The following is a 23,819-nucleotide window of genomic DNA, read 5'->3' as shown; positions in this document are numbered from 1 at the left end:
AATCTTGGAGGGGATGGGAGAGTTTCTTCATTAAAGAATACAGATCCAGTAATCTTTACTCATAGGATTTGTGTAAACCTATTACCTGTGTAGAACAGTTAAATTTGTATTGTGTGAAGATATGCTTTGCTCAATGGGCTGGTGTATTACAGGTGAATAATATGAAATTTCAAATGAAGATGAGCTTATTTCATATCTATGAAAATATGAACAGGAAAGCTTCCATGAAGTATAGAAGTATGGACAGATCTGTGAACTAAAAAGACTCTCTATGGCAGCAGTTTGAAATCACTGCTCTTTCTCAGATAGCTAAAGTACTCAATACAGAGCATTTGTTTTATTTTACTGTAATTTTGCAGAGTATAGATGCAGTGTAATCTTGCAGTTTAATCTGGGCTCTGTATATGGTGTATTGTGTGCTGACATGTAATTAATTTTAAATTGAAACAATGTAGTTGCTCCTTATTTTTATTTTACCATTTACCTACAGAAAAATTTTACCAAGGCAAAACTTTACACCACAACATCACAGGAAAGGAGTGGAAAAAAAAAGGGGGGGGGGGGGGCGACACAAACAAAAAAACCCCAAACAAACAAAAAACAGAGGGCCCAATGCTGTTTACCATTTCTCAGATTAATGCAAACAATACTTCTTATATTCAGCTCATCTGGTTCTTCTGTTTTGAATTGAATCTAAATCTACACTACAGAAACATAAAAATGCATTCTTCCTCAAAACTGATTTGTTTCCTCTGGTGAAGGTAGTTTGTCAAGTGCTCCTACCTCTGAGGGAAAAAAAAAAACAAAAACAAACAACAACAATGGTGAATTAACACATATATGAGAATGAAATACAATTTCATTAGTGTATCTATATGTATATTTTTTTCCTTCTCTCAACTACAAGAGGCAAATCCTTGAACTCTTCATATTTTAATGTATAAACTACTGGGTTTTTTTTCTTTTGAATGTTACTGTCTCTCTGGTATACCCTGGTATAATTTTTATAATGTCAATTGATATCGCTGGATCCCAGTACCTCAAAAGTTTCAGTATAATCTAATTACAGCCCTCATCCTACAGCCCACTGTATACAGGAAGCCTTTAAAGCTGGAGGGAGGAATTTTCAGCAGAAAGAGCTGAAGGCCAATTTTAGTTATTTCCAAGATACTTATTGGTAGTTAAAATATTAACTTTATCTTGCAGATTGAAACGTATGTCTAATCTGAATAACCAATACCCTGAATTTGAATCCCATGACTGGGAACATTCCCTCTCCCCACAAAGGAATACATTTAAACCAATATATTTAATGTATTAAAGTTTCATTTGAGTTAAAACATTGAAGTGTCTCTACCATAATAAAGTATGTTTTTCACCTCTTATATCTACAGTTCTGATTTTGTGTAAGAGTTTGTGCTAATTCTTGTCAATAAATATTTTTAAGGGATAATATGGTGACACCCTGTGTCTTTCAAAACATGGGAATACAAGAACCTTCTCAGGGAAAAGCTATTTTATATGATCTGGAGATTCCTTTTTTTATTAGGACAGATAATAATACCAAATTTTCTGAATAAAACCTGTTGATTACCATCACTATCCTATACAAGGAATTGCTACTTAGAGTTACAATTCAGCCTTTTTTGCTCATTTGCCCCAGGGAAGTAGTGATTTGTATTTCTTTGACACAAATTTTATTTTCTTGCCCAATTTAGCAGCTCTTAGCCTACTCATCCAAGAGTGCATGCTTCAGCTCGACATATTTCACACCCTTTCTCTGTGTCCAGTTATTGATTTTGCTTCCTAGGCTCACACAGCAGGGTAAAGGAGTGTTCAGAGCTCCTTTCTCTAGTCACAAAACAAACAAGCTACTACTTTGTCCGCAGTAAGTATACATGCTAATAATCTACTTTAAATACATATTTGAATTATCGCGGGCTGTTAGTACTAACCATAAAGAGTTTTTGTTTCAAACACAGTTAATTCAATAAACACTGGGTTGATATGTTCAGTAGTGAGAATTATTTCACTTGGGTGGATGAAAATAATTTAGAAAATGTTGCCAAAGAGGTCTAGAATTTTGTTTCCTAAATACACAGAAAATGAGCAGATCTCTTGAAAGTGTCTTTTAATAATGAAATTAAAATACAAATATAGCACACAGTTCTTTGTTACTAGTCCACAGCATATACTTGCCACAATATTTCTTATTTATATACAAAGGTAAGAATATACAAGTTACATATTTCTTGAAATGTCTGCTTCCTGAGACAGAGAATTCCTCAAACATGTGCACTAAAATAATTTCTTCCTTCCTGTTGTTTCTTCACATGTATATATTATGGTTTTGAACATTTTGTAGACAGTTTTAGAATGGCCGAAGGTTTTTAAAAGCTCAGAATTATGTGTGAGGTTCTTTTTGTGTGGGTTTGTTGCTTTGCTTTTTGTTTTTGTTTTTTTTTTTAAACAAAGCAAAACTAATGAAAACTCAGATGTGGTCAGGTTTCTTTACCTAATGCCATAATGAAGTTACTATTCTTATAGAATCAGATGTAAGCTCAGTTTTATAATTCTTTTCACAATTTTAAAACTCCACAGAGATTTTACTAGCAGCATTTTGAGCTGATTGTCAACATTCAGCTTAGTGTTTTTGCAACCACATGATGTGACTTGATTGTAGAACACATGCAGAAAAGGAGATTTATTTCTTTTGCCACTGACAAGTGTCTCAGAATTTCAACAAACTGTTCTTGGTAATACTTCAATATGTTATTGAATTGTTTTATCTTAACTCCCATGTACATAGTTTTCAACTCTTCTAAAAGCTGGGTCCATACAATTTTAGTAGTAACTATTATTATTTTCACAGTGCCCAGAGTAATCAAATGGTATTAGAACCCTGTTATGTTGGATATTCATTAATCTGCAGTTTGGCAGGACACTACTTACCCTCTCTAAATCGGGCCTATTCCTAAGTGCAGTAAAGTGGAATTGACAGTTCCTCTGCCAAACAAGACACACTGTTCAAAGCCTTGCACACTCAAATCTGTAGGAGACTTGTACATTCAAGGACAGTCCTGTCTTCTCAGTAAATTTCACACCAGAAAATGTGAAAGATTAAAAAGCTATTAACTAACCTTTAAGATGTAAGTACGTCAAAAACTCAATTACTGTGCGCATGATGTTTTCATCAGCCACTGGTCTTCCAAGATTCCCTGTAAAACAAGCTGGTTGTTACTTAACATTAATATAGTATAAAGATCTATTTTATGTGACTTTGTGGCTAGGTTTATGAGCACTCTGATAAAAAAGCTGTCTGAAATTTCTTTCTCCTTAAAATTCTTAATAGCAAACGTCATTTCATGGAAGAGCAAATCTGCTTTAAGGTAGGTCACTGCAGTTCTCAGAATCAATTGTCCAGCTTTGTATGCTACTGCTGCAGAAAAACTGTTTTAACATCTTAATGGTCGTGGTCTTTAAGGCCTTATGTTGCAGAGGAGTGTTATCCTCTGTTCTAAACTCCCTCCTTTATGTCCACAAGCCTGAGATTGAAGGGAAGGGTAAAACCAGCAAACAATTTTTTCAGATTTTCCCAACTATGCTCATAGATCCCCCCCCTCCCGCCACTCCCCACCCCTGCCCCCCTCCCCCACCTAGTGTTATATAACTAATACAGCTTACAATTTCTCCAAGGTTATAAGGAGAGCTTGTGAATTTTGCAGTGGTCCTTCAGGGAGAGTGACTAGTCCTTTGCATGAATTCTTTTACAGCAATGAGGTGTATGTATATTGCCATTTTAAGATACTTTTGTAAATAATCAGCAGAATTTACCTAAAAAAAAAAAAAAACTTTCTTATTTTAATTAAAAATGAAAGTATTTAAGAAATCTTATTTTAATTAAAAATGATTTCTGAAATACTTTTATTTTTAATTAAAATAAGAATTCTGACTACCTTATCTGTTTACTATATTGAAATCTCCTTTGGACAGGAGCTCTATAATAGCATTCAACTTCAAAGAAAATTTTTTGTAAGAGAAGAGCATTTAAAATGAGGTTCCTAACAGAGGAAGTTACGTAATCTGCAGATCCCATCCAGACAAGTTTGGTCGGGTTTACTTGTAGTTGTGGAGCTGTAGCAGCATGCAGCAAAGGAGTTCTGTAACCCTAAAATATCATATTTCTATAAAGAAGGTGGTAGTGTATCCACAAATGATGACATGTTGCAGTGTGAGCTGCATTGTTAGATGGCACTAAACAAACCAACAGAAAACCAAAACCCACAAACGACAAAGCAACACACGCAGGACTTGCACAAAACCCCAATACATAACTATGTATCAGAACTAAACTGGCAGTCATTCTGAGAATGTAACAACTAGTGTTACTCTTCTGTTTACAAAGTAATTACATCTATGAAATTGCAACCAAACACACTTTATTTATAAACTTAGCTAAGTGTTAGCTAAATTTGCATTGTGTTGGCTAGACTCAAAAAAAACCTGTGAGAGCTGTCTGGGAATCTTTGCCCTTTAGCGATGAGTACTTAAGTAGGCACTGCTTGCTTTGGTTGCAGTGAAGAACAAATCACACTTTGACAGTCCAAAGGTGATGTTCATCCCAGCTCACTTCATATGTCTGCAGCAGATTTAGTTTCTCCTCAGAAGAAACAAACATGTTTTTGGAGACGTTTCTAATCTTATCCAGAAGTCAGTGTTCAAAATAAATCCTAAAAGCACCAGCTTCTCCACGTAAAGACGGTCTAGACATAAATTGTAGAGGCCCAGCTTTGGATGACAAACACAGAACAAGGTTGCATCCTTTTCATTGCCATGCAACCTCAAAACAGTATGTTGACTTGACCAGTTTTGACCAGATTCGCAATCTTTTAATGAAGGTGATCCATCTTGCTAAATACAGGAAAGAGTTAAATATAGATAAGACTTAACATGGTGGGGTTTGGGGTTTATTGTGGTTTGTTTGTTTGTTTAATAGTGAAGACTCTTATAACATAAACAGTGCCATACAGTTCTGAGGTCTGGTTTCAGCTCTGGAATAACAGAATTAAAAAAAAAAAAAAAAGAGAGAGAGAAAAAAAGTATAGCTTTCCCTACTGAAAGTTTTGTGTATGGGCTCACTTCTTTGCTGAAAAAAGTTAACTCTAGAGTGCATAAGGTGACATTTGAAATACTTATTTGAATATATGAAAAGAAAAAATAGGTTTATTCAGAGTAATATCGTCTATTATACTTTAAAAGCAACATAACTATTGTACCTTTCCCTGGGCACCAAGATACTTTAAACTATGCCAATGTACAAAGAGCACACTGAATGGCTGGATTTCATTTTTCTTCCCTTCATATGTTTATTAGGATTCTTGTTAAAGGGCAGGAATAGTCCTGTATCTAGGTAGTTAGTTAACTCAATAACATTAAATAAATTACTAAACATTAAAAACAACTCCACAATATTTGCTTTCAAAATTTACTCACCTGATTTAATATGCTCATCAGACTGTATTTCACGTTTACCAGTGAAACGATGTTTGTCATTAAAAGATCTATGGTTATCTACTGCATCTAATAAATGAATTAAAAATCAGAAAAGTTAATCAACTTAACAACCAGCTTTGCTATATTGCTTTCTTTTCATGGACTTCAAAGAAAATAATATGCACTGTACAAAATTACCAAGAAGCAATTAATGTGTCATTAAATAAAATAACCTTTCTTCTGAATTTGTGCTTACACTTTATGTAGTTTACAAACGCAGTCCTGTACTACATACTTGCTGAAGTTACAACTGAATGCAGAGAGGAAGTTGTAAAGAAAATTTAGGAAATTATTTTTGCTACCCTTTCCTCTGTTTTTCTAAAACGTTGCCTGTGATTCCGCTTAAAAAAAACAAAACAACCAACCCAGCACCACCACTCCCCATCCTCCTCCCCCACCTCCCGCCCCCGATAGTTTACACGACTGATCTTTAAAAACTATCTCACATGCCCCTGGTGTTACTTCTGTCCTCCTTGCAATGGGCATTTCCTTTATCAGGAATCAATACCACAGGCAACAAAGGATGATTCCTCTTATCTAGTCTTAGATAAATGGCACTTTGACAAGTACATTTCCCCACAGTATCTTTGCCAATCGGGTTAGATCTGCTTCAGGGCAAATATACTTCCAGACATTTACAGAACCAGTTAATATGTTTAAAATGCATTAATCTCTTTTTTAGGTACCCTTAAGGTTAGTTAAAAAGGATTAAGAGAGGCATAGTAAATATCTGTATTATTTGTCATGTATTACTGAGACTAAAATGGTAATGAGTGTCATTACATTAACAAGAAATAATGGTAGAAGGACAGATATTTGAGACAGCTTACCACTGCATTTCAGTTTTCTTATAATCTGCATTTGTGATTCTCCACCTATGTAAACCAATGTGTTCCTGTATTTTAAACACCTTGTACATTAAATATTTTTCATGTAGTGAACTGTTAATATTTACAGTCATGAATTCACATGTTATTGTTTTAATTTGTTTTGCTTTAATTAAAAAAAAAAAGTAATATGATAAAGCCAGGTAGTGTAGCCATTTTCAAATAGATTTAAAGGTGAACTCTGAAATACATTGAGAAGTGCCAAAATGTCACATTTTGTCATTCTTCCCTTGATATTTAAGAGGTTATAAGATTTTGTAACTATTCAAGGGGGTTGGGGAAAAGAGGAGGGGGGGCAGAGAAAGGGGGAAGTATTTCTCAAATGAAAATTAAGGTTCAGAAGCACAGAGAGTGACTAGATGAATTTTTGGATATTAAGCCTCAGAGCACAATTCTGCTTTAGAAAAGAACAGTTATTGTTTAAGACAACACAGTTCTATAATAGGCATGAAAAAATATCTAAACAAGTATTCTCTCAGATGAGTTTATTCAGTCTTTCAGGTTTAGACAAAATTACTGTATTAATTGGTAAAGTGAGTAGCACACTGCAGCAAACTGGTTTACAATAATAAAACTTCTGCATTTCGAAATAATGGGGGAAAAAAAAAAAAGCGCTTGACTTACATGGCCCAAGCAGGTAACCAGCACTATTCAAAGTCCAGCCCTTTTTTTCTTTTGCCTTTAAGAAAAAAATGCAAGTATGTTATTGCATGAAGTACACTATGCAGATAGCAACCAAATGGACATTCTCTTAGCAGAAAATGTCTTCTGAAGGTTTGAAATCAAGAAAGATTGTAAAACATAAAAGCAATTAATATTGAAGCAAATATTAATGGTGAACTCTTGACCCCTCCCCATTTATGTCTATAGTTTTGCTGTTGACATCTATGTAGTGTGAAGATTTCACACCATGAAAGTGAAACTGCAAACCACACCTTGGAGGCAGAAATTTTGACTCTCTACTCCAAGTTTATATTACCACCTGATAATCACCTTAACAAACATCAGTGTTTTCTTTAATTGTTTACATGACAGCCTTTTTATTTAAAAAAATCCATATGTGCACCACCTTTTCAGAGTCAGATAGGACATCCATTCAATTTTAGTCTATGAAGTAGACACTCCTTTTTCCCTTTGGTCATATTATTTGTTACAAGGGCCCAAATTCTTAGCTAAAAACCTGTTTACTGCCCAGAATGTTCTTGAGTGCTGCATCTTGTCCAACCCCTATATCTAGATACAGTGTATAACACTACAAGGTTTACTGTTACTTGCCAGCTGAGACATGGATACTGCTCAATGGGTAGGTCCTCCAACAGTGAAGTTAATACTTACTGAGAAAACCAGTCCAAATGTTTCTGACAGGGTGGCACAAAGGATTAAAGACAGAAACAGGAAACTAATGAACCTCTGCATCTGGAAAGAAACCGTACTAGGGTAAATGCTCTGAGTTATCACTTTGCCTTCCAGTTATGGATCCCCCAGGGCACTTGAGCATCCCCGTCGCCAGTGGGAAGAGGGGGTGAACCTTCTTCCCGTGGGACAGGGAGCCTGTGGCTACCGATCTGGCAACCAAATTCCCACTGGGAGAGAGACTGAGAAGCGGGGAGGTGAGTACCTTGAGCTGGGGCGCGATGGCCTCTCCCTTGCAGCGTTTCACCTGGTGCTGGCAGCGCGGCAACTTGTCCCACGGCTACGGTCTTGCCGGTGGGCACTCACTGCATGGCCACGGTGCGCGAGTGCAGATCTACACGCCCACTCCCTCCGCTCTTTATGGGCTGCAGTACGACCGCTCAGGAAGGGAGCCCTTCGGGAGGGAGGGAGGGGAGGAGAGGGAATGCTGAGAGACGCCCAACCCACTTCTCCGCCTCTCTTGGGTCATTTTCCCCTCGCCAAACCACTGCATTAGGCAGGACAAAAATGATTGCAATTCAATTAGAGGTATTTGGAAGCACGACTTAAGCTGCAAGGAAATAACAGCGCGGGCAATTACCTCTGATTACGGTGGCCTTGGGCAGGCTGGTGAGCAGGAAGAGCTCTGGTCTGGGCAACCTGGCCTGCGCCTGTCACCTGCTGCAGCTTCACAAGGGCTTGGGTTGGTGGTGAGCAGTAAAAAGGCGTAAAGTGAATACAAATCACTTTTCAGAGACTCGGGTATGGAAGTAGAGCTAAGTACAAATGTCAGTGTATGATGCTGCCTAACAAGATTCACAGTGTTTGGGAATACTGAGGACTTCCACATACCCCCTGCTCTGCTTGTGACCCCTGGAACTCCCTGTTATTCAGGTTACTTGCAGTCCCTTAAAATCCGTTCAACTCATACCTCTAATATCAGAGCAAAAGGAACTGAGTCAAAACTACTGTTATTGTACTTTCTCAGTTTTTGGTGTGGTTTTTTTTGTTGTTGGTTTTTTTTGGTTGTTGTTTTTTTGGTTTTTGGGTTTTTTTTTGAAAAAATTGGTATGTGAATGGCTAGGGATGTAGCTCTCCCTAGTGATTAGATTAGCCCCAGCCTGTCTATTTACAAACAGTAGGGTTTCACCAGTTTGATTATCTTAGTTGTGGTTACAGCTGGCATCGGGATGTGCAAAATTGAATTACAAGGCAGAGATTCCAATGTTAGTTCCCTTTTTTTCCTCTGCCAAATTGCATTTTCTATGCAACAGATGAGTTTATTCACTGCAAGCCTCTCAAATTAATCTTTCAGTAGGAAGAGCATTGCAGATGTTGCGTAGAATATACTTGCAGCTCATTTTTCTAAAGTTGCTTAAATTCTCTGCCAATTTTTACACAGAGTGTGTGTGAACTTGAGTGTGAAGCTGAGCGAATTATTGAAAAATGGAATATATCTTACATTCACAAGTTTAAAAGCCAACAATTTTTAAAATTTAATATAACCTAATGTTCATAATCCAGGCTAGAAACAGAAGTTCTGTTTCCTACACTCTTTTATCAAGAGCAGTAGGGTTTTAATAGTCTAGCCAGGTCATTGGATCCTGATCTAATACTGCTGAAATAAAGTTTGTTTTGTACAATTCTTAAATGATAATGCACAGAAATGGGAAACTTTACAGATTTCATTTGATGCTTTTTATCGTTTGCTGATATTCTGTCAGCCATTGCATGATCCCCACAGTTCAGATTAGATAGATCTGGAAAATAGTAATATTATTTTTGCAAAGTGTTGCTTTCCTTTTGGCTGGCGTTCACTAGCTTTCAACTTTTAACTCCCCAAAAGTAATTTTTGAAACTTGAAGAAACTTCTCCATGACACAAAATGTTTTCTTGATGTTATTTGAGTAAAACCACAGAAGTTATATGGAAAGATGTCAAAATTTGCATTCAAGCAATACTACAAAAATATATTAATTCTGTTCTCTTTGACTACAGTTTGTTCTTCAGGTTCCCGGAAAAACTATTTGAAACAATATATTTTAACCTGTAATTTTTATTCCAATTTTTCATCATAATACTTGCATCTTCTTGTCAAATTACAGAGTAAAATGATCTCTTCATCTCCATTAGAGTCAGATGCAAAAGAAAGGCTCTTTGTACACTCAAAGGCACTTGCCCATGATGTTTTTTGTCTAAATCTGTCTTTAGGTTAGTGTCAATTAAAAAAATTTATCACTCATTCCTACAACTGATGTTGTCATTTCCTCTACTTTCCTTGTCAAGAATGCTGTTAGTCTTTTTCTTTTTTTTTTTATTCTGTAGGATTTTTGAATCTCACTGTTCGGACAGAAGAATTAACATTAGGCTGAAGCCTGTCTTTTCTAGTTTAGCTTTAAAAATGGCCATATCTATGACTAAATGATTTATTTTCTTATTGAGGTGACCCTCCAACATACTAAGTCCTCCACTGTTTTGTTTTGTTTTGTTTTGGTTTGGTTTGGTTTGGTTTGGTTTTGTTTTGTTTGTTTTTTTTTTTTTTTGTTGATTGTGAAGGCTTAATGCAACTTGCAGTAGCCATTAGGTTATGCCTAGTCCTCACCAGATGTTCACCATTGGACAAAGTCACAATGAAACTCATGTAAAATTTACTCAGATCAATAGAACAATAAGCATTAATAACAAAACTGTCTCTAAATAGATACTTGAGAAACAGGAGTAGCACGGTCTGTCTCACACAAAAACATGTATTCTGTTCTATAATTGTAACTGCATTTCGTAATTAAATGAAAACACAGGGGAGAATATTATTTTCAGCCAGAGTAAAAAGTTCCCATTTTTTAAGGAAATTATAATATGGATTAAGCAAATGAGAGCATTGAAACTTTTGCTTGGGAAGAAAATAATTGCATTTTTGTTACTGGAGATTTAATTTCAAAAACAACTATTAAATCCTAAGAATTCCACTGTGTTTGATGGTAAACATTTCACGTATATACAACTGATGAGATAGGATGACCTATTTTATTTTTAATTAACAAAAACCATAAACCATCAAGAATAGCTACTTTGTTTAATATTCAGGAAGAACACTGAATAAAAGTGGATTTTGCAGTATATTTTAGAAGGGTCTGGAGCTGCAGTGGTTCTCCTCACTGTCAAGCTTGCTGGGAGACAATGAATGAAGCAGGAAAATGTGTGTCTGCTACTTGTGTGTTAAAGTTGTATAGCCAGGTTTGGTTTCATCAAGTCATCAGTTAATATTAAAATCAAATATTTAAACCCACTGCATTCACAGAGTGATGTCCCTCTGCATGAAAGACAGGGGAGGTTTTTTCCTACTTTCCTGGTAACTTCAAGTGTGAACATATTGTTTAAGACCATCCTCAAGTATGTACACAAAATCTCTAATATTATATGAACAATGGCAATGAATTTTACCCTTGGGAGATAAGTTATCAGAAAAATTTGTCTCACATACGCTGGAGTAATTCCAGTGAAACATTGACATTACTGAAAGTAATTGCTTTATTAAGGGAGTGTTGTCATCCAGCTAACCAGAAATTATTCTTTGTATAAATTTGAAGATGTCTGTATTTTAATATATATATTTTATTCAATGTTTATCAGGGGACCACTAACATGTAGTGACACTAATAACTTGTGTTACTGTATTTTGTGCATTGGAAACAATATTAGAGTTTTGAGATCACTTTTTTAACCCTGAATACAGAGATTTACCATAACTGAGCATGGAGATCACAAACTCAAGGCTTTCTGTGGCTAAATTCAACTCTGAGTGGGAAAGGCACAAATTTCTTTCCAATAGAGTATAGACACTGAGAGATCTGAGTATTCAGAAGCAATGAGGATTTCCAGTTGCCAACAAGGCTGTCAATTGCCTTGCTGATCTAAAGACACTGTTATTTTAGTGCTAAATGAGGACACTGTTGCAGAGCTAAAAAATTATTTTGAGTTTTTCTTTCTGTTCAACAGCATTACCCCACCCTTTAGTATTTGCATCTCAGCTCTTCATTATTAACCTAAATAGAGATAAGTTGAAGATGATGCTGTTTGCATTTATCTGAAGATGACATAGAACTTCAATATGCAACTATAATCTTGAAAGTAGTTTGCTCTTTAAGTCTTTGAGAAACCTCTTGATTATATTTTCCCTCACATGTACAGATGGAAACTTGTTTCTTCTTTAGTGGATGCAGAATAGAGAATATAAGTAAAATTTTAAAAAGAAAAAAAAAAAAAGAAGAGAGGGGTAATTTTCTTTATCCTTCCAAAGCCTTTGCTATTGTTGTTTTCCCGTTTTGTAATTCCTGTAAAATGTAGGCAATTTTCACTGAGTGAATCTTTTGCCTGTTTTACCACCTGCAGCTCAGTGTCAAATAGAACTAAGTATTATATAGATACCTTCTGAATGTTGGGCTAGTTTCTGTTCTGAATTACACTGGTATCAACTAATAATTTCCTCTTATTACATCTGCATGCTACCAGGGCTATTATTCACACAACATTGCAACAAAATTGTGACTACCACATGAGATCATCTTATATCTCTTAAAAATGAGGAACAACAGAATAAAAACTTCAGAGAAAAATTTTGAAAGTTAATTAATGTACACATCAATAATTTTGTGAGAAATGATAAAAATAATTCAGTCTTAGTTCCTGTTTCATAAAACTTTCAGGAGTATAAAGTATCTGTCCCATTTGGTTAAAATTAACTAGTAGGTTCAAATCTATCAAGGACAGGTTGCTAGCCAGCACAATCACCTAAGCTTCATATGCTAAAGAAGTCACACTAAACCAGAGGCTCTCTTGATGAGGTTTTACCTGAGAAAAGCACCAAGAATTTGAAATATTATAAGAAATACCATTTGCAAGGGTTTCCAGTTCTGATAGTAGTGAATCAATACAGATTGCCCACCCTACTGCCATTTCTAGTCTTATGCATCCCCAGACTACTTCTAATTGGGCAAAGTTGCTCTATCCAGAAGCCTCATTGAATTTCCAGGAGACCCACTGCTGCAGCAATTTTCTTCATAGGCCAAGGAGGAGGATGGCTTCAGAGCAACTGCCTTTCTCAGAAGCAAATACAATATCTCAGCTCTGTTAAAGGCAACAGAGCTTGGCTCTCAGCTTGTGCTAATGTTAGAACTCAGCTTTTTGGGAGGCAGCAACTCTGGCCAAGTCTTGCAATAGCAGGGAAACTCTGACTCAGAGACCAGATTCAGAACTTGTAGATACAAAGGCTCTTTTCCCAAGTTGTGAATTATTATGACTTCCTTCTCTTTTGAACAGTAAATTCAGTGGAAGCTCACACCTACCAAACACGAGGGAGCTACTTCTTTTCCTGCAAGATCTCAGAAGGAATTACTGCCTACTCTCTCATAAGAAAAGATGTGAGGAGCAGCTGATGATATAGCTGCCTGTCTCACAGTGAGCAAGTTCTAAGGGCACCAAAAGTTGAGAATATTTTCTTATTTAGAGACAACACGAATCTGAAGTATTTTGTGTCAATCTCCTGCTCAGTGTGAAATCATATGCCTGTTATATTGTTTCTCATTTTAATTACACACGATTAATTACATGTGAATAGCTCTATACAGATGCATAATACCACGATATCCTTTTTTACATCACATAAAATAATCTTTGTATAGTTTGTGCATTTTAACGTTAAGCAAACTGAACCGTCACTTTAAAAAATCCTTCCTGACTTAAAAATATTAGTTCCTTACTTGAAAACAAGACCATCTTATCTCATTTAGAATTTCTGTAGTGGCTTTGAAGGCTCTTAAAATGTGCTTATGAGACATGATGCGAAACGTTCCTACTATTAACTTATAGCTTTGTGTTTAAATCAGGATGAAACCAACATTCTGCAAATATTGTAATTTTTTGCATGGGAATTTATTTCAACATCGCTGGATTAATGAAGTCTGCAAAATGTAAACAATTACCACACATTTTCTGAAACTGTATTTTAGAATGGGGACTAAAATGTATTAATCCAAACATTAGATTACAGTGTGGCAGCAGGAATGGCTGCGTACTCTGCCAGTTGTTCAGCTGCTGTCTGCTCTGCTCACCTACAAACTCAGGCTGCAGCCCTGATGGTGGCTGTGCAAGCCTACCCAGCAGATTGAGGATTCCAGGGAATCAGAAGGACTTATTAGGCAGTGCTTTGAAGTTGTCAGAAGCATGGTGGTCAAAACTAGGCAAGGGCTGTTTGCTACAATAGACAGGAATCAACTACCTGGCCAGGCTAGCCTGGAATTATTGGAGGGAGCCACCCAGACAGTGCTTCCTATGAGGGAAGCAGCTATCCAGGTGAAAGGCTGAACATTCCCTCCACTGTTAGACAATGGTGGAAGTGCAAGCTGTGCTCTGGTGAAATCACTCAGGGAGTAGGTAGAGGAGCTGCAGGAGGAAGTTAACAGGCTATGCTGTACTATGGATAGTGAACAAGAAATAGATTATTACTTTGTAAGAAGAAATATTAGCATCTTGTGGCATGGAGTCCTAAGAACTACCAAACAAAGAGTTTCAACAGTGAACAGACAGCACCTTGGAGAGTAAGGCACACGCCTTTGGTGACCTGTGGGAACAGGCTATCACTTCACTCTCCTTCCTTCTAGGTACCAGCCAGCAACAGCTCTGAAGCCTTGGCAGTAGACAAAGCCAATGAGAAAGATTCACAGGGAGAAATGGCACCAGCAGCACACACTAAAAGCAGCAAAAGGAAACAGCAAGTGCTAGTAGTGGGTGACTCTGCTGAGAGGCACAAAGGTACCCATCTACCAGCCTTCTGTACAGTGAAAGGAAGTTTGCCATGAACCAAGACACAGAATGTCACAGAGAAACTGCCACAACTGGTTAAAAGCACAGACTAATCTTCCCTACTTCTTTTCTGTGTAAAGCAAAACCTGGACAAGATTAATCAAAACTTTAGAGCCCTGGGGCAGAAGTGTCCTGACAGTCAGAGGCAGGAATGCAGGCAGATCAATACCTGGCTTCAACACCAGGGCTTTGGTTTCTATGATCACAAGACATTCTTTGATGAATACAACCTGTTGTGGAGAGGTGGTATCCACCTATCTAGAAAAGGCAGACAAGTGCTGGGAGTTATATATTTCAGAACAGTCTCCTGGGAGCAGAAGAACAGTCCATCCCCTACAAAGGGAAAGCAAGAAGGCAGTACAAGAGATTACCCTGGATTAAGAATGAGCTTTTGGGTATGCTTAAAAGCAAAAAAAGAAAAAAAGCATACCAGCTGTGGAAAGGTGGCCGAATACCCATTGGGGATGACAGGAACCTTGTTAGGGCAGAGATGCAGTCAGGAAGGCTCAGCTGGAACTGAAATTGGCCAAAAATTTCAAGAACAAGAAAGGGTTCTTCAGATATGTGAGTAGTAAGCAGAAGCACAGAGAAGACATAGGCCAATTACTAAATGCATCAGGGAAACTAGTCACTAATAACACTGACAAGGCAGAGGCTCTCAATACCTTCTTTGTTTCTGTCTTCACTGGTGTAGGTGGACCCCAAATCATAGGATCAAATAGCCACGACAACAAGTATGTTGACTAGTCGTGGAGGAAGGACACATTTGAGGCTTCTTGCCTCAGACCCACATAAAATCTATTGTTCAACCCACATAAAATATATGAGCCTGGACAGAATCCACCCCGGCATGTTAAGAGAACTGACTGACATTGTTGCAAGGCCACTGCCTATAATCTTTGAAAAGTCATGGAGGTCAAGGTAGGTCTCTGACAACTAGAAGAGAGCAAATTTGACGCTCACCTGCAAAAAGGGCCCTAAAAAGGAACCAGGAAACTACAGGCCCATTAGTCTTTCTAATGAGTCCTCTTGGGAACTATTACAAGCCAAATGAAGCAGATGACTGGGAAAAGTGAACACAGATTTACCAAGGGCAAATCATGCCTGTCTAACCTGATCAGCTTCTACAACAAAATAACATCTTCTGTCAATGTGGGAAAACATGGACTTCAGCAAAGAGTTCAACAGTGTTCTCCATAGTCTCCTCCTTGACAAACTGTCACAATATAGATTGGATGGATAGTCTGCAAGATAGGTAGGAAATTGACCAACAAACCTCACACAGAGGTTGGTGATCAATGTTTTCTACTCAAGCTGGCAGCCTGCCACAAGTGGGGTCCCCAAGGGATCTATACTGGGCCCCACACTGTTTAACATCTTCATCAATGGTGGAGATGATGGAATAGAAATCACTTTCACCAAGTTTGGTGCTGGCTCCAAACTGGGTCGTGAGGTGAACATGTCAGAAGGGTGAGCCATCTTACAGAGAGACCTGGACAGGTTGGACAAATGGGCTAGCAAGAACGCTATGATATAACCAAAGACCCCAGTACAGGCTAGAATCTGTGTGGCTGGGGAGCAGCCTTGTGGAAAGGGACCTGGAGATCCTGGTGGGCAAAGAGTTAAACGTGAGTCAGCAGTCAACCACTGCAGTAAGGAAGGTAAATCACATCCTGGACTGTAGCCACAGGAGCATTACTAGCAGCAACAGAGTTGTGATCATCCCGGTTTAGTCAACGCTTGTCAGGCCATACCTGGAATACTGTGTTCAGTCCTGATCTGCAGAATTTAAAAAAAAGATAGACAGACTGGAGAGTATCCAAAGGAGGGCCACAAAGGTGATCAAAGGGCTGGAGAACCTGATCTATGAGGAAAGACTGAAGAAGTTTAGTCTCTTCACCCTGGAGAAGGCTTGGGGGGATGATCTCAGCACAAATTTTCAGTACCTAAAAGGCAGCTAAAAAGAGGATGGAGGTGCTCTCTTAACAAGGAGCTACATGAAGAGGAAAAAGGGCAAAGGGTATAAGCTGCACTGGGAGAGGTTTCACGCTGATATAACAACAACAAAAAAAAATACAGTGAAAACAATGTCTCTCAGGGACTTAGTGGAGTCCCCACCACAGAGGTTTTAAAGATTCGAGTGGACTGGGTGCTAGATAATTGGTTGAACCAGGTGATCTTTCAAGGTCCCTTTGTCGCAGATGAGTGATTTAAGGGTCCTGCTTGCTGCAGTGCAACTCAACAGAGTTCAATGGCAAGGTTCACTCTATCACTTACTTCATGGAGGAAATATGCCAAGCAGAATCAGGTGAGAGTTGTTTTAGAGTGATTTCTATGGGGACAGGAAATGTGAAAGGGTATAGGGACGCCCTCCCATTCAGTCATAAGGTTCTACACTCCTTCTCAGAGAGGAGTCCAGGTGTGGTTGGATCCAAACTTAGCCCCAGACTTGATCAATGGTGCATGCCTATGGGACATAGAGGGTAAGGGAAAATAGGTAAAGGATTATATACATTTATGGCCGAAGGAATATATGTGCGTACCCGATTATTTGTATTGCTTGACTAGGATTTCAAAGTTTCATTATTCTGCATGTCGATCTGCTTACCTCCCCTCCAGGGGCCTGGCATCAGGTAGATCCAAAGTCTGGATCCTTGGTCTCTCAAAACAAACTCTCAGGCATCAGTGTTCACAGAAATAAATAATGTACTGGAGTAGTAAAGCAGCAGGGTTGGCTCAAGATGGGTGCCTTCACAGAGGTCCCAGCCAAGCATAGAAATCCCTGGGTTTTATTTTTATACCCTTACAGACTATTTACCCTCCCCTGACACCATGATTCAGTCTAATAGCAATATTTGAGTCTGGGGTCTTCTTGCTTCTCGTTTTGCTGATCTCAGATGAGCCTTTGTTTTGTTTAACTGTAGATATCATTTGCCGTTCATAGCTTTGAAGGTGTTGTTTTGTCTGAATGAACCCTATTTCTTCCCAGCAAAGTGCAGAACAGGCCTTATCTCATAGACTATAGCCACTTTTGTTTACATTAAGTAGATGCAAGTTTGGTAAATATGACTAGAACTTTACAACATACAGCTTAATATTTCAGCAAATTCAGCTTACTGAGTAACATGAAACATACAGTATACTAAAAATCACACAACCTTATAATTCTAAGTGATTATTCAGTTTAGTACACATTTATTTAAGCTAAATGATGGATATGAAACCTAGATTGGGTTCATCCAGTAGTAGAATATCATTGCCATACTGCCAGCTTATTTAGCATAGAGAGCTCAAAGTGGGCTCACCCAGGCTGTCATATGTATGGAATAAAGTGGTTGGCTTACAGTGAGCTTGCATACAGTGGGAAAGGTATGCATGAGATTCCTAGCACCCACAACTTATTGGTGTTCAGTGTGATGTTCTAATTCCTTGTGGGTTTCCTAAAAGGAGTTCTTGACCCAACTGCAGCTCAGGGCTTTATCTCCTTTGGAGTCTGCACCAACCTGCTGCTGGTTTGGCTGAGGCGGGGTTGAATGCATCCATCATACCCTTCCATCCTTGGCTGTTCTATGTTAATCCACTTAAAATATTATTTCTAAATTACAATAAGTGAGTTATCAAATTTTGTGTACTAAATAAAGGACCCACAGGAAAACAGGTCAGTGCTTTCATGACTTTTATTTTTTAATGCAAATTGCTTCATTAACAGGTATGTTGCAATATTATACCAAAAGCCTCCTAAGCAGGCATTTGAGAGATGAAGTACATTCACAGTAATGCAAAATGGAGCTACAGGACAACATTTACACTAAAGATTTCTTCAAAATATTTTTATATTAAGTTCATTTAAGTATAAGAAAATTAGACATAATGTTTTGTATCTGTGTTGTTACTGGTTTTTATTTTGTTAAAACACAAAATAGAATTAGCAGGATGATATTACGCAGCCTTCATAATCCTAATGTAAATTCACCCAATTATTCTTTTTCTGTTTTGGTAAGAAATAACCTATTCTGTCTTAAAAGCTCACTGTGTAATCTGAAAACAGGTTAGGGAAAATTTGGTGTTCTGCATTGTATTCCAGAAGTGGAAAGGCTTGAGCATGTTTGATCTTTAGCAAGCAAGACTGAAAGTTATAGCTGAACAGACAAGACTGTTCTCCCACATCTTCCCAATGGAAAAATAAATTGGGGGAAAAGCGTTCTTCTTTTTTCCTCCGGAAGTCTTTTCACCTGATGCCTTGGTGATAAGAATACACTAGTAGTAATTCTGAGGCAGAAGTTGTTCTCCCCAACAAAAAAAACTTTCAAAAGACAAAACAAGCAAAAGAATCTCCAAAACCAGAATTGTTGGATCTCAGGCTAAAAATACTGATTCTTAGTGGTCCAACTTTCAAAAGTGGAGTTTCAACTCTGATAGAAAACAAGAATTTCATTACATGTTCAGGCGTATGGTCCAAAAGAGATTGTGCAAAGCTAAAAATTACTTTAAAGTTGTCTTTGCTTATATCTGTGATTCATATGGAGGCAAAACTTCTATTATATTTGGTAGAATATATACTGAGATTGTGATATATACTGAAGACTCACAACATTTCTGATTCTCAGTGCGTACAGAAGCGCTGATCATCTTTCAAGATCCTAGTTTCCATCAATATTTTTTTACATATAAAGCTGGATGTATTGATGTATTGCCCTCTTTTTTTTTTTAATTTGAAAACATTTTGTTAGTAATTTTGGTATTTCCAGTCGAATAAGTGGGAGAAAATTCAGTGTGTTTGTACTGCATGTGACCTTTTCCATGGTTTTGCACTGTAAAAATGGCAATGATGTTATGCACAGGATTGATTAAATAAGGTGCCCATGCAATGGTGTTGTATTGCTTAAAAAGAAATGTTTATGAATTAAGTATCAAAAGAACAATTTACATGCAGATTTTTGCACTGTAAAGTACATACTCTTTTCACTGGTGTCAAGTTTAAGGCAAGGTGGCAATAAACCGTGGCAGACGCTCCCTGTTATCCCCCCATTTTCCCGCCGCCCCTTTCCTTTAGATCGGAAAGATGATAAGAAAGATAAGGGGAAAGGAAGAGAGACTTAGACTTCAAGATGGAGAGTTTTAAGGGGTTTTACTAATACTACTAATAAATAGAGACTATATATACAAAATTTACAAAACCAATCTTGAATGCCCGATATAGAGTTGGCATCACTCCAGCAGCAGTGGAGCTGGGTGTGCAGAGCTGGCGTGGCTCCAGCAGGTGCAGGCCAGGCCCCCGGAAGTCACAGGCAGGACTTTACAGCAAACCGGAAACTGGTTGCAGGGATGCAGGGCCTGAGGCCTGTGGATCACAGGCAGACAGACAGGGTCCTCTCTAGATACCAGCCACAGTCGAAGAGAGCTTGACCCCCGTGATCACCCTCTTATATAGGGGGTATGATGATTATGGGATGGAATACTTCCATTGGTCAGTTCTAGTCACCTGTTCCATCCACCCCTCCTCAAACACACCCCTCTCTCAACAGAATGTGGGAAAACTTAGCAGTCTTTCTTGGCTACCATAATAATAAATCTAAACATGAGCTTCTTCAACATTCCGTTGGTCTCTTATCAGCACTGAATACAGCATCCTAGGAAAAAATATGCAGAGAAGTACAGCCACCTAAAAGAACTTAGCTAAAAGAAAAATCACTAAAAGAGAACTGGTCTTGTCTTTAACAAAATCACGACACATTGCTACAGAGGGCACCTACGCTCTTAATTTAGAGAAGGATTTAAACAATGAGAGTTGCCAGGTTATTTTCATTTTGTGGCAGTAAGAGTTTCTTGTCAAACTAAGCCCACAAATAAAATGTTATTAAGGTGTAGAGGGGGCTCACAAAGTCTGCTGAAATACTAGATTTAAAAATAATTACTAAACAGTCCCAACAAAACAGAAGTAAATCAGGGCATGTAGAGAAAAAATTTTCTGTGACTGCTGTGCATGTCTGTGGAGGCGGGGGTGACTTGCCACTAAACTCGCTTCAGTTCCTTAGCAGTGCTCCTCCACCCCCAAGTTTCCCTATTACAGAAAACAGATGAGGGGTTGACGTAATAACTCCCCCCACCTCACAAGAAAAAGCTTGACAATGAAGCAGCAAGATAGACACATGGGATGGGATTCAGCTTAGCTCTAGGAACTTACATGTAAGATATCAAGCTCCCATGATAGTCAGTGGAGAGGCAATCCATATGATCAAGAGTGACTCCACTTAAGCTAATTTAAGTATCTACGTGACTTTTGTTGACTAGTGCTCTAGATTCCAGTGACTCTTTCAGCTAACTATCCCTTGACTATTAAGGAAGCTTTAACATGTGGCTGTCCTGGTTTTGTTTGAAACAAGACCATTTCTCTTTTAGTGAATTTTCCTTTCAGCCAAGTTCTCCTAAGTAACTATACTTTTTCTGAATTTGGCTGCATGCTTTTTGGACATTTGCTTTGGAGCTGATAATGGTAGCAATGGTATGCAGAAGCAGCCCAGTTTAAGACTTATTGCTATGGCAGCCAAGGTTATTGATAAATTCTGCATGTTCCATGTGAGGGGCGTATTTGCAAGGGGGGGTGGACAGAACAGGTGACTAAAATTCACCAGCTAAGTATTGCATCCCATACAAGTCATACACCCTGTAGGAGTAGGAAATCACAAGAGTCTCACCCTCTTTGTCCATGGCCTGCATCTGAAGACGACCCTGCCAGTTCTGCCTATGATCCAAGGTGTAGTTCCAGGCCCTGCATCCCTGAATCCAGTTCTGGTTTACTGTGGGATCCAGCCTAGGACTTCTGGGTACCTGTTTATTGTCGCCCTTCAGTAAACTGTGACAGTAGCTCACCTGTAGTGACCTAAATCAATGGTAAATAACTCCAGTCATTATGACAATCTTTCAAACAATAAAAAAATGTTAGGAAACAGTGGTCAATTGTCATCCGTGCCTAGAAGGTAGAGCTGAATTAATGTTGAGGTTAGTTATTATGAAAAACTTTCTAACTATATGGTCAGAAAAATAACGTCATGAGAAATATAACAGCAGAGGATTTATGTGGAGGCTTCTGTAGAGAACAGGTTCAGCAAACGTGTCATAAATAATGCAGGTACACTTAAAACTCTAACTGGATGATCTCTTTCCATTCTACCTGTATGTCTCTGTCTGCATGTCATGGATGCACTTGAAAACCAAAGCAGACAAATAACAAACTCAAAGCAAAATTTATTCTAACTGAAATAGTCCTGTAAAAACATGGTTTATCAAAATCACTTAGCACTCTGACAACCTTATAACAACAAGTTCAGGATACTGATTAGGAACTAATTACTACATAGACAATACACACAGGACATAGGGAATTCCCAGAGATCCAGAGCGATGATTCAAAGCATGGAATTATTCACTCACAAAGGAGGATTCTCACATGTACCCAGATAATATAATCACTCACCAATAAGCCAAGGGCACTCAAGGACAATCCAGAAGACACAGTCATCAAAGGTGAGGGCACTAAACCTCAAGGAGTTGCTTAGGTAGGGTCCCAGTCCTAAGCAGAGAGAGTCCCCAACTGTAGACCCACTGGTCTGAGAAGAGTGGGGTCTTTGGCAGGCTCCATTTATAACAGACCAAGATCTGATCTGTAGTCATATATGGTCAATGGTTCAGAAGCTTCTCTCAGCTGAGGCATTTCATTGACCTGCCTGCCAGAGGGCCTTGTGTTTCCTGTCCCCCGATTGGGGTAGGGGATGGAGTGGGGGGGATGTGTATGGGGTTAGTGACTACAGTCACTGTGTGGGGTCCATCAGAGGGGAGAGCGGGGAAACATAACTACCACATTGTGTGTCCTGGTTTTGTTAAAAATAAGTTTCTGTTTTAATGAATTTTCGTATCAGCTGAAGTCTTCTTACTAACTGCACTTTTCTGAAAGCTAGATACATGTTTTGGTAGACATAGCAATGGAATGCAAGGTTGCTGATAATGATGCACATCCCACGAGAGATGCAAGCAGGAGGTGACTGAAGCTGACCGACTGAGTATTCCAGCCCGTTCACATGATGCTTCATATAAAAGCTGGCGATCACGAGGATCTCATCCCTTTTACCTATGGCTGACATTAGGAGAGGACCTTGTGAGTTGCCCCTGCAAACTGAGGCCTAGTGACAGACTGAATCCCATTCCAGTTGGCTGTAGAATCCACTCCAGGACTTCCAGGTGCTGGCCCTACATCTGCCAGAGCAGTTGCCAGGATTTTTCAAGATTGATTTTGTATATTTTGTATTATTTTCTCTATTTTATTAGTAGCATTATTAACACATCTTTAATTTTTTCAAACTCTTCCTCTCTGTCCTTTTTTTGCCTTCAAATCGCCCATCCTTAGTGGGAAAAGGGGAGTGGGGAGAGGCTAAAAGGGGAAAAGAGGGAGAGAGGGGGTTAACAATACATCTGCCGCTGTTTATTGTCATCCTGCAATCAAACCTTGACACTGTGTCAACAAAATTCGGAGACAGTGCATTTCTTAGAAATATTTCAGATCTATTTATGCAATGATATAATCTGGATTTTTACTGTTGATTGTGCATTTTAACTTCATGTACTCTCCCAGTACATTCATCAGGTTTACTACCTAGCTTCCCTCATGTGTTGTCATGTTACATTTTGTTATCTCCTTTATTAATTCCTCTATAATTTTTTCTGCTTTGCTGTAGGATCATCGCTCCTTTTCTTATTTTTTTTCTATCCTTGTCTCATTTTATTTCCACTCTTTTTAGTCTGTTTTCCTAAAGAAATACTCTCCTGTCTTCTCTTTTGTCCTTTTCCACATGTGCTTAACATGAAGCATGCCATCAATTGTAACACATTATGTATGTATACATATAATCTGTAGCAAATCAGGTTTCATTAACCTTAATGATGGCAGAATTAATGAAATAATTATTTTTATTTCCATGGACTCATACAGGAACTAAATTGGAAAAATCCCCTAGAGGTTGTCTAGTCAGCCTCCTGCTAGTAGCAAAACAGTCTCAAGTTGTTTTAAGGGGCATTTTTAACTAAAGCAACCCCATTTCCTTCTCCAGAAAGGGTAGTAACTGCTGTCACTTGCAA

General features: G+C 38.3%; 1 protein-coding gene across 1 annotated transcript; it reads right to left on the bottom strand.

Annotated features, from left to right (window-relative positions):
* Nucleotides 1-452: 452 nt before the first annotated feature.
* GAL (galanin and GMAP prepropeptide) lies at nt 453-22,375 on the bottom strand. The gene is made up of 7 exons (XM_065839751.2): nt 22,165-22,375; nt 8,059-8,247; nt 7,776-7,856; nt 7,065-7,119; nt 5,494-5,580; nt 3,141-3,218; nt 453-785 (listed from the first exon to the last, which is right to left on the bottom strand). The coding sequence occupies exons 3-7, from the start codon at nt 7,854-7,856 to the stop codon at nt 733-735; spliced, it is 354 nt and encodes a 117-aa protein (XP_065695823.1). The 5' UTR covers nt 8,059-8,247; nt 22,165-22,375; the 3' UTR covers nt 453-732.
* Between the last annotated feature and the right edge of the window lie 1,444 nt (nt 22,376-23,819).

This window comes from Patagioenas fasciata, chromosome 5, assembly GCF_037038585.1.
Source record: "Patagioenas fasciata isolate bPatFas1 chromosome 5, bPatFas1.hap1, whole genome shotgun sequence".
NCBI lineage: Eukaryota > Metazoa > Chordata > Aves > Columbiformes > Columbidae > Patagioenas > Patagioenas fasciata.
This window is presented reverse-complemented; position numbering and strand designations above follow the sequence as displayed.